This window comes from Passer domesticus, chromosome 1 (assembly GCF_036417665.1).
Source record: "Passer domesticus isolate bPasDom1 chromosome 1, bPasDom1.hap1, whole genome shotgun sequence".
In the NCBI taxonomy this organism is placed as follows: Eukaryota; Metazoa; Chordata; class Aves; order Passeriformes; family Passeridae; genus Passer; species Passer domesticus.
Window position 1 is genome coordinate 129718132 of NC_087474.1, and position 13650 is coordinate 129731781.

The following is a 13650-nucleotide window of genomic DNA, read 5'->3' on the forward strand; positions in this document are numbered from 1 at the left end:
TAGACCAAATATCAGAGAAAATACTTTCTAGTTCAGAAAAAACCAAAACCAAACCAATCTCAAAACCCAAAAGCAGCAGGGAAGTGCTGGTTGAAAACAAACAGCATTGCCTTTCCCTTCCTCCACACCCCACGCTCACCCCCACAAAAAAAATCTGAGAACAACAAAGGAAGTCAACAGCTTTATGTAACAAATTTCAGTCTGGATGCCCAAGTAAACCATATCTGGAAGATCCTCCTCTGTCTTTAAGACAACATGAGCAACTCTCAGACTGAAATTCAGCAGGGAAGTCAATGAACAGTTGAAACAGACATTGGGTAGGGTAGACAATCTAGAAATATTTTCAGTTATCAAAGATCAGGAACTTTAAAACAGGGCTGGTGTGGACATTTTGTAGCAAACAAAGCACCATAACTCTGCTTGAGGAGTAAGCTGCTGTGTTATTGGGTGGGGATGATACAACAGATCTGTTATTAAGATAAATGCAGACACATATTTACATATCAGACTATGTCTCAAAGTGCCACTTTATCACTCTGTGCTCATCTGGGTTTTCTTTAATCAGCTCCCAACCAGGGACTATTTTGCTCTCAGGTAAAAAAATTCCAGGCACACAGTGGAAAAAAAATTCCTTCAAATACACATATTAATACATATGACAGACTTCTTCCTATCTCTTCAAAACACAGAGCCACAATGTCACATTAAAGCTAAACCAGTCCAATGGGCAGCGGACAGCAGAAGTGGCAGAACCACTCTGCATCTCCCTCCACAGCTTGTTGTATTAGCACTGGCATTTAATTTCTCACAACAGTTACCCATGGACTGCTGGTTTTCTTTCCTGGGTGGGATTGTTTTTTTCTTCCCTCACTTATCCGGGCAAATGTGGTTCAACCACAAGATTATATATCTGACTCTTCAGCTGAAGCTTGAGCAGAAAATAAACATGACAGAAGCATCTTTTCACACTTCCCATTTCACTGTAACATACCATTTCTTTAAATCTGTTTAGAAAACACTGACAATTTAAAGATCATGCTTTGGCAGTCTTGTTCCATGTCCACATAGGAGGAATAGAATTAAATGAGAAAAGAAGCAAATGACACACACAAAAATGGAAGGGAAAACACTCTAATCATTTATGAAATTTTTGTCCTGTGACATCAGAAATATTTTATTTTTTAATGTTAGAATTCATGGTGGTGGGGAGCCCAATGAATTTTTAATGAAGACAGTACGAGTTATTTAAATGAACTGACTTTCTCTTGCCTCAGGTTTTTAGGTTGCTCGGAATTTGAGGAAGGGTAAGGTTTTCTGACTTCCAGAAAAAAATTACTGCATCGTTACTTCACAGTAACTAAAATACCCATTCAATGAACTGTAAGCTGTGGTTTTGAGCCATAATAATACAGCAACCTTCAGAATCAGTAACTCAGATTTCTTTTCATATTAAGTTTCTGTTTTGCCTGTTTAACACAAATTGAATTTCATTATTAAGAAATAAAAGCAATATCTGCAGACTGTTCTGCTTTTACAGATTTGCATTCTAAATCAAAATGAGACTGGTACAAATTAAAGGCAGACAGAACATATTTTAATCACAAGATAAAGCAAATAAATGGAACTATACCTGTTTGTCTTTAAAAATTAGCAAGTGAAAACAGAAAGTTAAGAAAAACTTTCCCAAAACTGCCATTTAAGAGAAACAAAAACTAGAAATAGAGAAGCACCAAACACATTACAAGAGCATGAAAACAGAGAGAGAAAAGAAAGTGACTGCTGAATAATCTGGTGAGGATGAAAAATCTATCCTTGTGTGCAATATGATTATTGTTCTTGGAGTCAACTTTAAAAACAATCACATGATGGTCCCAAGTTTCTTAGATATACCTTAATCTCATGGCATACAGCAATTCTCTTACTGTACTTGTAACCACCTTGTTTTGGGGTTACAATTACTGTATTATGAGAAACAGAGTTTCATTCTGTTATATTACCATATGTCAAAACCCCATGGGTCTCAGCAAGTATTATGAAACTATCAAGTTTTTCTTGTTAGGCTATCCATGGTCTTTTAAGAATCTTAAGAATTTTAAGGGTGAAGACTTTGGAATTTGCCTCTCCAGTTATGAACTCCCACTGTCTCAAAATAATTGCTCTAGTTTTCACTTCAGGGATAGAACCTATGCTGGAGTGAGGAGGCCATGAAAAACAGAGGATGTCTTACGGTGGAACCTTCACCTGCCTCTGCAGTGGTGGAATCAACTGTTCTGCACTACACCAGCATGTAGTATTACCTTCTCTGACATATCCCTTCCCAAAGAACTTGTGCTTCCAATGACTACTGTTTCTACAGAATTTTCCTAGGGAAAGCAAGGAAAGCATTGCTAACAAGAGGAGAGAAACAAAGAATGGCCCATCTCTATCCCCTTCTTCTCTCTTTCCTCACCAACGGAGTGGATAAGACAAGCACATACAGCCAACTGCAGCTCTGGGTGGAGGATGACAAATGCTGAGGCAGAAGAAAGAAACCACAAAGTATAAAGCAAGACACAGAACACATGGAAACAAAAGAAAAAAGCACAAAAGCAAAGCAAACCCCAAACCAAAACCAAACAAAGAATAAAAACCCCAACACAACACTAGCACTGCAGACACTAGCAGATTTAATATGCTTTTTTCTTCTTTATCATGTCCATGGAGAATCTTATTAGTATATTATTGAGTACTAGTTTTTAGTAGCCTTTAAAGTCAGTCAACTGTCCCATACTGGAAATTCTGATTGAGAGTGGAAATCTATCAAAATATATAGCTGTTTACAAATATATATTTTCAATAACATAAAAGTTTTAAAAGTGTTAATAACAATAACAAAAAAACCCTGTTTAGAGCAAAACCTAGTTTCATCATGGACTTTCCCCAATCTGAAACTTTGTACTTGTCCTGGATTGATACACTTTACAAGAACTTTCATTCAAAGTCAATCCTACAATTTAAAACATGTTCAAATTTCCACCAGGAATTATTCAAATGTGATACAGAAAAAAAAAATCACAGCAGAGTATCTCAGAAATTAAATCTCAGGATTTAAATAACTTTTTGAGTTGAAAAAAATAGCTTAATGCTTTTAATATATTTATCCTACTTTCTGACAATTTAATTGTCTTCAGCCTGAAAAGAAGTTAAAAATTTCTGGTCCTAGTTAGATACTTACCATGATACCACCATTTTGTTTTCTTTGGATTCTTGTTACATGTTCTTACATAAAATGAGTTATCTGGAGGTCGCCTCTGCAACAGAAGAAAAGATCTACAAATAATCAAACAATCCTCATATTGTAATACATGAGCTATTTAACAAGATTATGAAAGATTACCATGTGACTGCAGTGAAAATGAGGTAACAGGCAGGACTAGACCTTGTGGTCAAGAAAAATCACTCAAAGATCCAGGTAACAAATTCTTACTTGAGATACTCCAAGAAAATAAAATAGTAAAAAATATACAGTTTGGTGATGAACAGGGGAGAAAAATAAAAAAATAAAAAAAATAACAAACAAACAAAAGACACTAACTCACAAGAAACAGCTGTTGTTCAAAAAACCCCCCAAAATTAAATTCCTTTGCAGCTTGGAATCTAATTCTGATGCATTACATACAATTCCCATCCTAAGGCTCAGCTTAGAGTGGGTGAAAAAATGAATTTAAGTATGTGTAGCTGATCATTATTACATATTCTTTGGTCTTCTTCATAAGTGTCATAATTTACAAAACACATAGGATAGAATACAATACAAAGCCGTTTTGGGGTGGTTTTTTGACTACATATCTGGCTAGGACTGATTGAGATGCAAAATAAATAGGCATGCTTGGATAGCACACATGGACAAGCTCTGACCACATCTAACTTCCACAGACAGCCCTCTGCGAAAGAAATGGTCAAAAGTGAAAGGGCAATCTCTTTACAAAAAGGTCTCTAAGGTATTAGAGCCAAAAAAGCAGCTTAGCACCATTTACTTCCCTGAAATGAAAATTATCAGGTTCACTGAAATAGTACAGATGCAAAGTTAGAAACATCTGCACTAAAGACATTTCACTAGTCATTCCGCACTGCCTTTAGAGGAAGGATAATTTTACACAGAATTGTCCTAAAGCATGACTGAACTTCACCGTTAGTACATCTGGAAGGGTTCCATCCACTGCTCTTTTCCAGTAATGATATATAAGCAGGTTACCATGAAAACAGTGGCAAAGTACTTACTGCACTTTTTATTTTGCAGTTCTAGCTTAGTATTTTCTCAGTAGTAGAAATGTAGATACAGTAGTTTTGCCTATTTCAGAATTTGAGAAAGTAAATTTTACTTTGTAAAGTAGAAAATTACTAACTTGTACTTATTCTACTTCAACAGTGCTAAAAGAGCCCATACCTTTTCTTTGCAGCTGGAAAGCATGCTAATAATGCTAAGACAAACAGATTGCACTGAGAGGGCTGGAGACCAGTCTTCCGTTAGAATGGATAAACAGATATGACCATTGCTATAAACATGAGGATGAACAGGGATATTGTCTCCAGTAAACATGACCTAAAAAAAAAGAACAAAAATAACTAATTTATAGTCCCCATTTTAAATAAAACTGTATTGGTTTGGGGAAACAAAAGAATGTTATTTAAGCAGCAGGTCTGCCATTTTCACTTACACTAAATAACACACTTCACCATGTTGGGTTAATTCAATTTTGGAAACTATTAAATGAAATGTAAATCAATGGAAGCCTCAATAGCTAGTGAAGATGGAGTTAAATAAAGGGGATTTTCTATTAATATTTATACAGCATAGAAAAATGCAAAGGTAACAATGTAAAGTGCAGAATTTTGCAGCCTCAGTCTTCCACGTCCTAAGGAATACATCTGTCTAGCCAAAACACTGGATTTTAATGATTTTATAAGCCACAATGTTAAACACCAAGAAGCACAACAAGATTCACAAATGAGTATTATTATAAACCTGAACATAACAGAAATAAAATTCTGGACAACTCATCCAGGTTCCAGTAGGAAGAATAAAATTAAAATTCATCAATCTTATTAACTATAAATAAAGGACTTGTGAAACCAAGTATACCACAGTTTACCAAATAAGAAATATTTAAAAAACATTACTTCAAATAGAAAGAAATTTATTTGACATTGAGAATATGGAAGAAAAGCATTTAGAACCTTAACTCCTCTCTATTATAAGATACTATCACAGTAAAAAAAAAGGCTAGAAAAGTAATTTTGACAACTACTGCTCTTACATCAAGTTTTTGTCAAACGTATCATTGGTTCAGGACCAGCAGAGAGTAAAAGTGAAATCTTCATATCAGCATTATACTCCTGAACTCCTTCTCCAACTCCTTTTATGCAATAAAAAACATAAATCTCTACCACTCATAACTATAATACCCAGCAATTTCTTAAGTATTTCTTAAGCTATATAGGTATGCATAAAAATAAGTAAACATGTACACACACACCCACCTCCTCACTGATGACAAGCAACACCAGCATATAGGAAACTGAAAATAGAGAGCTTAATTTATCTGCAAAATGGCAGACAGGTTTTTAAGGCATAAGAGAAACTGGATGCAGAATGATCTTTCACAGGTCTTTAAACTGGTATTTCTTAAGCATTGAAGGGTTTACCTTCATAATCCTGTAATGTATTTCACTTGTAACTAATATCCTGGTTTTACATGACAACCTGAACTAGGCGGACTAGGTAAGTAAAAGAGTGCACCCTGTGACAGATAACATACATTTAAAGGCAGAAAATATCCAAGTGATTAAAGTAGCACAATTGAAAACTGTCAACTCACAGTAACTAGATTTGAAGGAGAGGTAATTATGACCAAGAAATTATAGTGCTGCACAGCAATGTTTGAAAAATTGAAATTCTAGCCATCTAAAACAATCCAGTATCCAGTATTTAAATTTTTAATGGTTTTCTGTGATAAAATTCAGTGTAGATGTATGGATCTAATTTGCTGCTTAACGATAAATTGCACAGAGCCACACACAGGTTGGCTAATGAACACAAACAACCTGGAAACAAATTAAACTGGCTACTCTCTTGTGGATCACCTATAATTAGTACCTTGCAAATCTGATGAGGTGCAGAAGTACAAGCAGCCAGTTTGTTCTATAAAAGACTGAAAGTCAGCATTCTAGTGTTTATCATGGTACCTAAAAATATATTAAGTTTTATGGCTTCAGTGTCTCTCACAGCTTCATGCTTCAGTTTTAACACCAATGAGAGAAGTTGCAGAGATAATTTCTAGAACTCTGAGCTGAAACAAACAGGACAAGAACTAAGACACCCTTGCTTTTCTACTTCCTTTTTCAGAAAAGCAGGGGTGAGAGCTGACCACTACTCTTATCAGCCATAATTTGATGTATTTCCCTCAGGTAACGGAGGAATGGATGTACACAGCACATTCTGCAGTCTCTAAGTTCTGCTGTTCCTTCAGTTCTCTAGGTTGTCTTGAAAGCAACCCAGTATCACATACCTCAGTTATAACACTATTTGCAGGTCTCTCAAGCACATCATGAATCTACGAGAATCCCTATCAGAAGCACAATATTTCTTCAGCTTTATTAACAATGGCAGCAGAGAAGATGCATGAGTCTTAAAAATCAACCAGAAAAAATATGTTGAAAGTAAGAAGGATGAAGCAGCAGTTGTTTACTTGGCTCCTCCATCGCAGTAAATAAAGAGGATCTTCCTACTTTACCCTGTATTTCATGACTTGAATATCAACATTAAAGAAGCCTCCAGGTTACACTACTTTCATCTGTTCAAGCAGACATCAGTCCCATACTTCACTGCAGAACCATTTGTAAAGAAAAGGCAGCTGCACAATGTGTTTAATACAAATTAAATTAAGCAGAGCTGACATTAGGCTATGTGGATAATACCATACACAGCACATGTCATACAGCTGTAAGCTGAAGGTAGCAGGAAGAGAGAAAGAAGGCAGCAGTTACCTGAGGCGAATCAAAAGGATACCGACTACTAAACTTAAATAAAAGCTGAAATTTTTCCCCTTCATAGAGTGTTCCTGGAGCACCTTCCATGTCTACAATCCACCTACGGAACAGGGGAAAAAGCTGTTAGCATTGTGGACTGACAAATTAATACTTGTACTCCTGGAGCACTGGACTAATCAAATCAAATATCAATCACAGCCAGACCGTCTAACTTCTCTGCTAACACTGCAACAATCACAAAGGTGAGCAATACATCATATTTAAAGAAACAAGTTTGGTGTTTTGCATACAGGCACTGACACAGTGAAGCAAATTACAAATGCAATTATGACTTGAACTATACACAGACCTATCAGTTCCCAAGAAATGGCTGCTAATATGAGACAACAAAGCTGAAAAAAAAAACCCTGCTTGGAAACTTAAAAGGTTTGGAAGGAAACAAACTAGTACACATTCTCTTTTGGGTTATTTTACTTTTCTGTCAAGAAAAATTAAATACAGTTTATTAAAATAAAATCTGTAACCAAGGGGAAAGGGTAAAGCTCATCTTGTACTTACTTTTGTGAAAAGCTCAGAAATTAAATGATATCTTACAGGCAATGGAACCAAAAATGGAAAAGTTAATAGTATAAAAATTAAAAGGTCCCAGCAAACTAAAACAAAATCCAAAAACAGAGTAATTTGAATCTGTAATGAAGATGATAACTCAACATACCAGTATTCTTTTTCCTCTCCTTCTGCTCCTTCCACCGTAATACCATTAAAGTAACTGACTGGTGGAGTTGCTGGGGAAGAGGGTGGTGGTGTTGCATGTGAGGGTTTTCTTATTTTTGGGCTTCCATTGTGGTTTTTCTAGTACAGCTAAAATCAGATGCTTTGCATATTGTTTGACACACACAGCAACATTCTGCTACCCAATTTCCGTGATTTTACAGTTCTGTTGACCACTTAATACAATCCTTTGCAACATCACTTGCCCATTTTTGGTTTTTTACCTTTGATTGAGTTTTACAGATCTAAGCAACGCAGTAAGGTACAGAGACTACAAAAATACTCAGATATGGTTTACATGAACTCAAGGAAGGCAGCTGAGATTTTGCAGAACTGCAGTGTACTCAGAAAAGTCAACATCTCCAGCTGGCAGCTTTGATGATCCTCCTGTAGATATGCTCTACCTCTGTATTTAAGCCATGCACATTTTTTATTTTCCCCTCTGTCACTCTTTGGAGGTTTTTTTGCTTGTTTTATTATTGTTATTGTGCTTTGGGTTTTGGCATTTTTTGAGAAAAACTGCTAGCCCTCACACTGTTCAAGAGGAATGCATGTTCAACAGTAGCACAGTGGTTACACAGTGAAGGCTGATGAAGTACCTTTCATATTTTAACTTTGTGAAGATGTCTTTGATTTAATCTATGTGCACTCCAGATCACTTATCTCTCCTTATGCCTTCTGCTTTTACATTTATACACACAGTGCAGCAACACTCTTTAGATTTATTGGTTCTTGTGATGCAGAACTTCCACTTTCAAGTCTTTAAATAGTTTACTTTACTAAGTAGAAGATAAGTTTGCCTGGACGTTGCTCCTTTTATGGTCAAGGAATCAGTAGGACCCATATTTCCTGTGTGCTTTACAGTTTAGCCTTCTCAAATTTCTAATCCTTGTATATTTAAAATAAAAGATTGCTCAATGTTTTAAATGACCCAGTTACATCATGGGATCCGATTATTTTATTCAGCATCTTTAAAACCCAAGTGATTATTGCTACACAAAATTTTAACACAAGCAATTCGAACTGTAATTTGATTAATGAACTCAAAACATGCTACCTAATACCAAAAACACTCAAAGAGAAAAAAATATCATTTTACTTTTGACAAGAAGCTTCTAAAACAGTGACAGTTTCAAAATCTAGCATAACAGTAAATAGGAAGATTTTAGGTGCAAGGTATTGAAAGGTATAAAAGTTGTACAGGGCAGAAATTATAATGAGGTACTACTCTGGAAACAGAGATATCCTTTTCAATCAGTTCTAAACTTTGATTTAATACTTTTTTGTTGAAATAAGTGGATACCACTTACAAAATTAGACTGACTCATTTTTGCAGAAAACTAAAAACTGCAATTTCAGTTTTAGTCATATTCATCTGAATTATCACAAAGGCCAATGTAATTTAAAAAGCAGTGAGTGTTTAAGTCATGCTATATGTATATAGCAGTATATATGAGCCTCAGAAAAGCCTCATGTAACATGGTCTGAATGCCACCACCCAAAATGCAGATGTGAAAACATCAACATTCAGCTCTATGTTTAAGCTTCTCCATCAATTGATAACATAGTCCAGAACTTATAGTCTGAAATCATACTCTCATCAATGTTTACATGTGCTCAATTTTTAGCATTTCTCTAAAATGAAACTAAGCTTATGAGAAAAAAATGTCAACACAGCCTGAATCTTTTGAATTTCTGTCAATTAAAGAATAGATTAATATCAAAAACAGCCCCTGTCCATTTCAATGGACACAGAATATTTTACCATGTTTCTCTTCCCATTTCACAAATCACCAAGAAAGCCAAGACAGGGGGAAAAGTGCAAACAAGTGTACCCAGACAACTTTGCTTTTTAAGAAGTTTTTTCCACTTGCCTTAGAGAAAGAAGGTAATGAAAATTAACAGCTATGACATATTTTCTATTCAAATGTCACGGAACTCTAAAACAGCCACTCCATTATTTCAATAAATCTAGAAAAGTTTAGGAGGTTAGTAGCTATGAAAGATAATTAAATTATTTTATTCTAAAATATGCAGAAGCTTTTACTTGACAGTTTGTTAGACAGTAAAATGCCTAATAAAATTTTAGTAAATTCACTACCCTGTTCCTGAAAGTGTCCAACACATTACTGCAATATGCTTACTAAGGAGAACAATGTTTCATTGCCTAGACTAAAAGCAAAATTCACAATGTTACTTGGAGTAAGTGGTGGAAGTGTGAAGAGAACTGCTCATTATTTAGTCTTTTCAGCACAATAGCAGAAATAAAACAGTATACATACTTACTGTGTAATTGAATTTTGTACACTCTTTTCATCTAGAGTCATTCCTGGAGGTGGATCATTTTGAAATGCCAATAGTTCTTTTTGTAATCGTTTCTATAAAGAAATTGTATGGAATATTTGAAATACTAAATAAAGTTCAACAATAAACATGCACACTTAAGTACATTTCATCAATGTTGGAAAGGTAAAAGGAGTTTTACTTGACTATTTAAAAACAAAGTGAAATTTAAAAGTGAGAAAGAAGGGTGACTTCTTTCCTAGAAATTCAACTGAAAAGACATAGGCAAAATAAGTTACAAGCTTTAAACTTACTTTTTGGGTAAAAGACAGTGGCACTTACATTTGCAACACTACAAAGGGAAGAGCTTATCTGCTACAAACTACATGGAGGTATAAACAAATTTACTGTGTAACAAAAACATCTGTAAGAGCTCTACGCCTAGCAGCAAACATTTCATATTTACACAACATCATCAGATTTAAAATTAAATCTACACGACTTTAACAGCACAACTTCCTCCTCTAAGTAACCCAAGATGTTTCCATTTGGCATCCATGCAAGCCTTTGCTTTTTTCCAAGTCATCCCAGAGGACAGAACAGAAAACTAAACCAAGACTATTTGGATTGCACAACAGAAGCTAAAAACTTTACACTAACTGCATCTTAGAACCTACAGAGTCATAGCACTTATTAAAGTGTTATGGCAGTAGCTCAGGTAATTCTTGCCTATTTTGACAGAGATAAATCGGTCACTGCAAGAAGGTCCTGCAAGAAAACCAGAACAGTTTTCTTACAATCTACTGAGCAAGGGGAATGCAGCCTCTGTGCTGTCATTGGCAGTACTCTCAGAGTCAATTTTCTCCATATAAAGTTACACAATATGTTTTGTCATTTCCAAGCCATCTAGATGACAAAAAGTTCAAGGCTTTCTCATGTCTACTGTCCTTTTTTCCTGCCAACAATTTTAAGGTTAGCATCTACAAGTTCACTTCAACCTCGCTACAAGTCAAAATTATTTTATACTCCAAAGGAATAAAAATATATGGTTTGGGGATTTAGTACCTCATTTCCATTCAATATCCAATTTTTTTTTTAAAACACAGGTTTATCACACACTTGTAGCTGTTTTCCAGTGCTTAGTAGAACTTAAAAGGATTCCCAGGGGAAAATAAAGGGTTGATTTGTCAACACAGAAATCACTCAGTATCCCATCAGATATATTCAAAATCAGACTACAATAAATTCAACCACACAACTCATAAAGAAAAGGCCCTTATACATTCACAATTTACATTCTGAAAATATTGAAATAACTTTCTGTCTATATCAATCAACCCTGAAAACTTCCTTGGGCTTCCATATTGAAAGTTCCTACCTGGCACTGACATATAACAAACTGAAAACCCCATGCTAACAAATGCTAACATTTTCATAAGCTGTATTGTTTCATGGCTCACACATTGAAAAACAGGTTAGAATCCTAGTGTTTATGTTTTTCTTTCAGCTCAGATTAAGAAAACACTAACAGTGTTTCCAACACCACTATTATGAATTAAAATGTAAAGGAGAAAAGTTGCAAAACCATTTTATAAATCTTAATTTGAATGGCAGAGATGTTTTGAAGTCAATTCTCTTTCTGGTACTTCCCCAGACCACCACCAAACAAACCTCAAAGGCAATCAACCTGTGTACACTTCATCACGTAGAGAAATGTGTCACACCAAACAAATCATATTTTTAACGAAATTATTATTTCCCAGTTAGCCAATTCAAATAAGTACCAATGTAAGCCAGAAAAGGAAAGCCCATGAAAAAATCCTGGAAAACTGGAAAAAACTGATGAGCAGAAGGCTAGGGTACTCAACAACAGGACTGGGGTTTTTTTGCTTCAGTCTTCAATGGGAACCTCTTTTCCCACACCACTCAAGGGGATGGACAGCAGGAGGGAACAAAGTTCCTCCCACTTTAAGTAAAGGTCAGGTTCATGACACTTGAGGAACCCGAATATAAACAAATCTCTGGGACCCAATGAGCTGCCTTCCAGACTTCTGAGAGGAACTGATGGATTTAGTTGCCAAGCCACTTTCCATATTTGAGAAGTCATGGCAGTCAGGTGAAGTCCCAGCTGACAGGAAAAAGGGTAAAAAGGAGGACACTGAGAGCTGTCAGCCTCACCTCTGTGCCTGGGAAGTTCATGGGACACATCCTCCAAGAAGCTGTACTAAGACACATGCAGGACAGAGAAGGAGTCAGAACAGCCACCATGGCCTCAGTGAGGCCAAGCCCTGCCTGACCAAACCAGTGACCTTCCACAATGGAGTGACTCATCAGTGGACAAGGAAAGGGTTACAGATGCCATTTATCTGGAGTTCTGGTAAGTCTTTGGCATGGTCCCCTACAACATCCTTCTCGCTAGGCTGGAGAGATGGATTTGATGAGTGGACTGTTCAGTGGATAAGGAATTGGTTGGACAGTCACACCCGGGGGGTTGGAATTAAATGATCTTTACAGTCCCTTCAAATCCAAGCTACTCTATAATCAGTTCCATCTGACCTCTATTTGCAGCTCTCAGTGGAAATATCGATACAATAAAAAAAATAATCTATGCCATTCCCATAAAAAGCTGAAAAGAGCATGATCAGTAGAAAATTAATGTCTTAGCTATTAAGTTACAGAAACTCAATAACCCAGAAAAGCAAGACAGACACTCTCAGTGTTATAACAAAAACAATTTATAGCAAATAAATTTATCACATTGAAATAAGAGAATCCATGAAAAACCCTGACTATGATTATCTATTAAGCATAGGAAACTCCAGTGCAATTCTGATTAATGGTAAATTCCCTAGACACAGCTCCTCATTGGATAGGGAAGGAAGGAATTTAGAGGTGAAGAAACACACACCTCTTGTGGATTTGTTCTTGATTCAGAGCAATATCCCAAACAAAACCAAGTTTCAGCAAAAGGCATTATTTCCTTCTGCCCTACAGGAACCTCTCTAACCCTATGTCTGTCTAAAGAACCTGTATACCATTATATTACACCTTGATGGATTTTATTTATCTCAGCACTGTTCCCTCCCAAATAAAGAGGCTCTCACCCTAGAATTATTCAGAACAGAAGAGCAACAACTGCTATTATAAATGGCAGAGAACTTCATTTTTCTTATCTCCAGCTGTACTGACTATCTGGATAATTTGTTTTTAAAGATCAAAAGAAGTATCTTGTAATGAATTACTGGATTTCTCCAGCCCTCAATGACAGGAAGTCTGAAAGTGTTAAACAGTTCAAGTGGAAAAAATGCTTTTAAAGATTTCCCAAGTATTAATCTTGCCACTAGAGACAGAAGCAAGGCAATTTATATATGAAGATAATTACTTCTAGTGGACCAAAATACACACATTTAAGATGTGATTTAAGCCCATTATTTGTTGGGGAGTTTTTTCCCCAGCTGGAATAATAAAATATACTCTATATTTCAAAACACTCTACTATTCCATTAACCACACCACAGAAATTAGTAATTCCTAATCTGATGAACATATCTGGGTATCTTCAAAATC

At 35.8% G+C, this 13650-nt stretch overlaps 1 protein-coding gene across 8 annotated transcripts in view; it reads right to left on the reverse strand.

Moving 5' to 3' along the window:
* Window positions 1-13650, reverse strand: part of UBE2W (ubiquitin conjugating enzyme E2 W) — a 31308-nt gene that overhangs the window by 3841 nt on the left and 13817 nt on the right. For 3 of the 8 annotated variants that reach the window (XM_064389347.1, XM_064389354.1, XM_064389361.1), the window contains exons 2-6: window positions 10087-10178; window positions 7027-7129; window positions 4427-4582; window positions 3215-3290; window positions 170-2512 (exon numbers count right to left, since the gene is read on the reverse strand). In XM_064389347.1, the coding sequence (XP_064245417.1) occupies window positions 2388-2512; window positions 3215-3290; window positions 4427-4582; window positions 7027-7129; window positions 10087-10178 (552 nt within the window). In that variant the 3' untranslated portion in view covers window positions 170-2387. Of the gene's footprint in view, window positions 1-169; window positions 2513-3214; window positions 3310-4260; window positions 4331-4426; window positions 4583-7026; window positions 7130-10086; window positions 10179-13650 lie in introns of those variants that run through there. The other 5 variants (XR_010347748.1, XR_010347750.1, XR_010347745.1 and 2 more) reach the window with 5 other exon arrangements.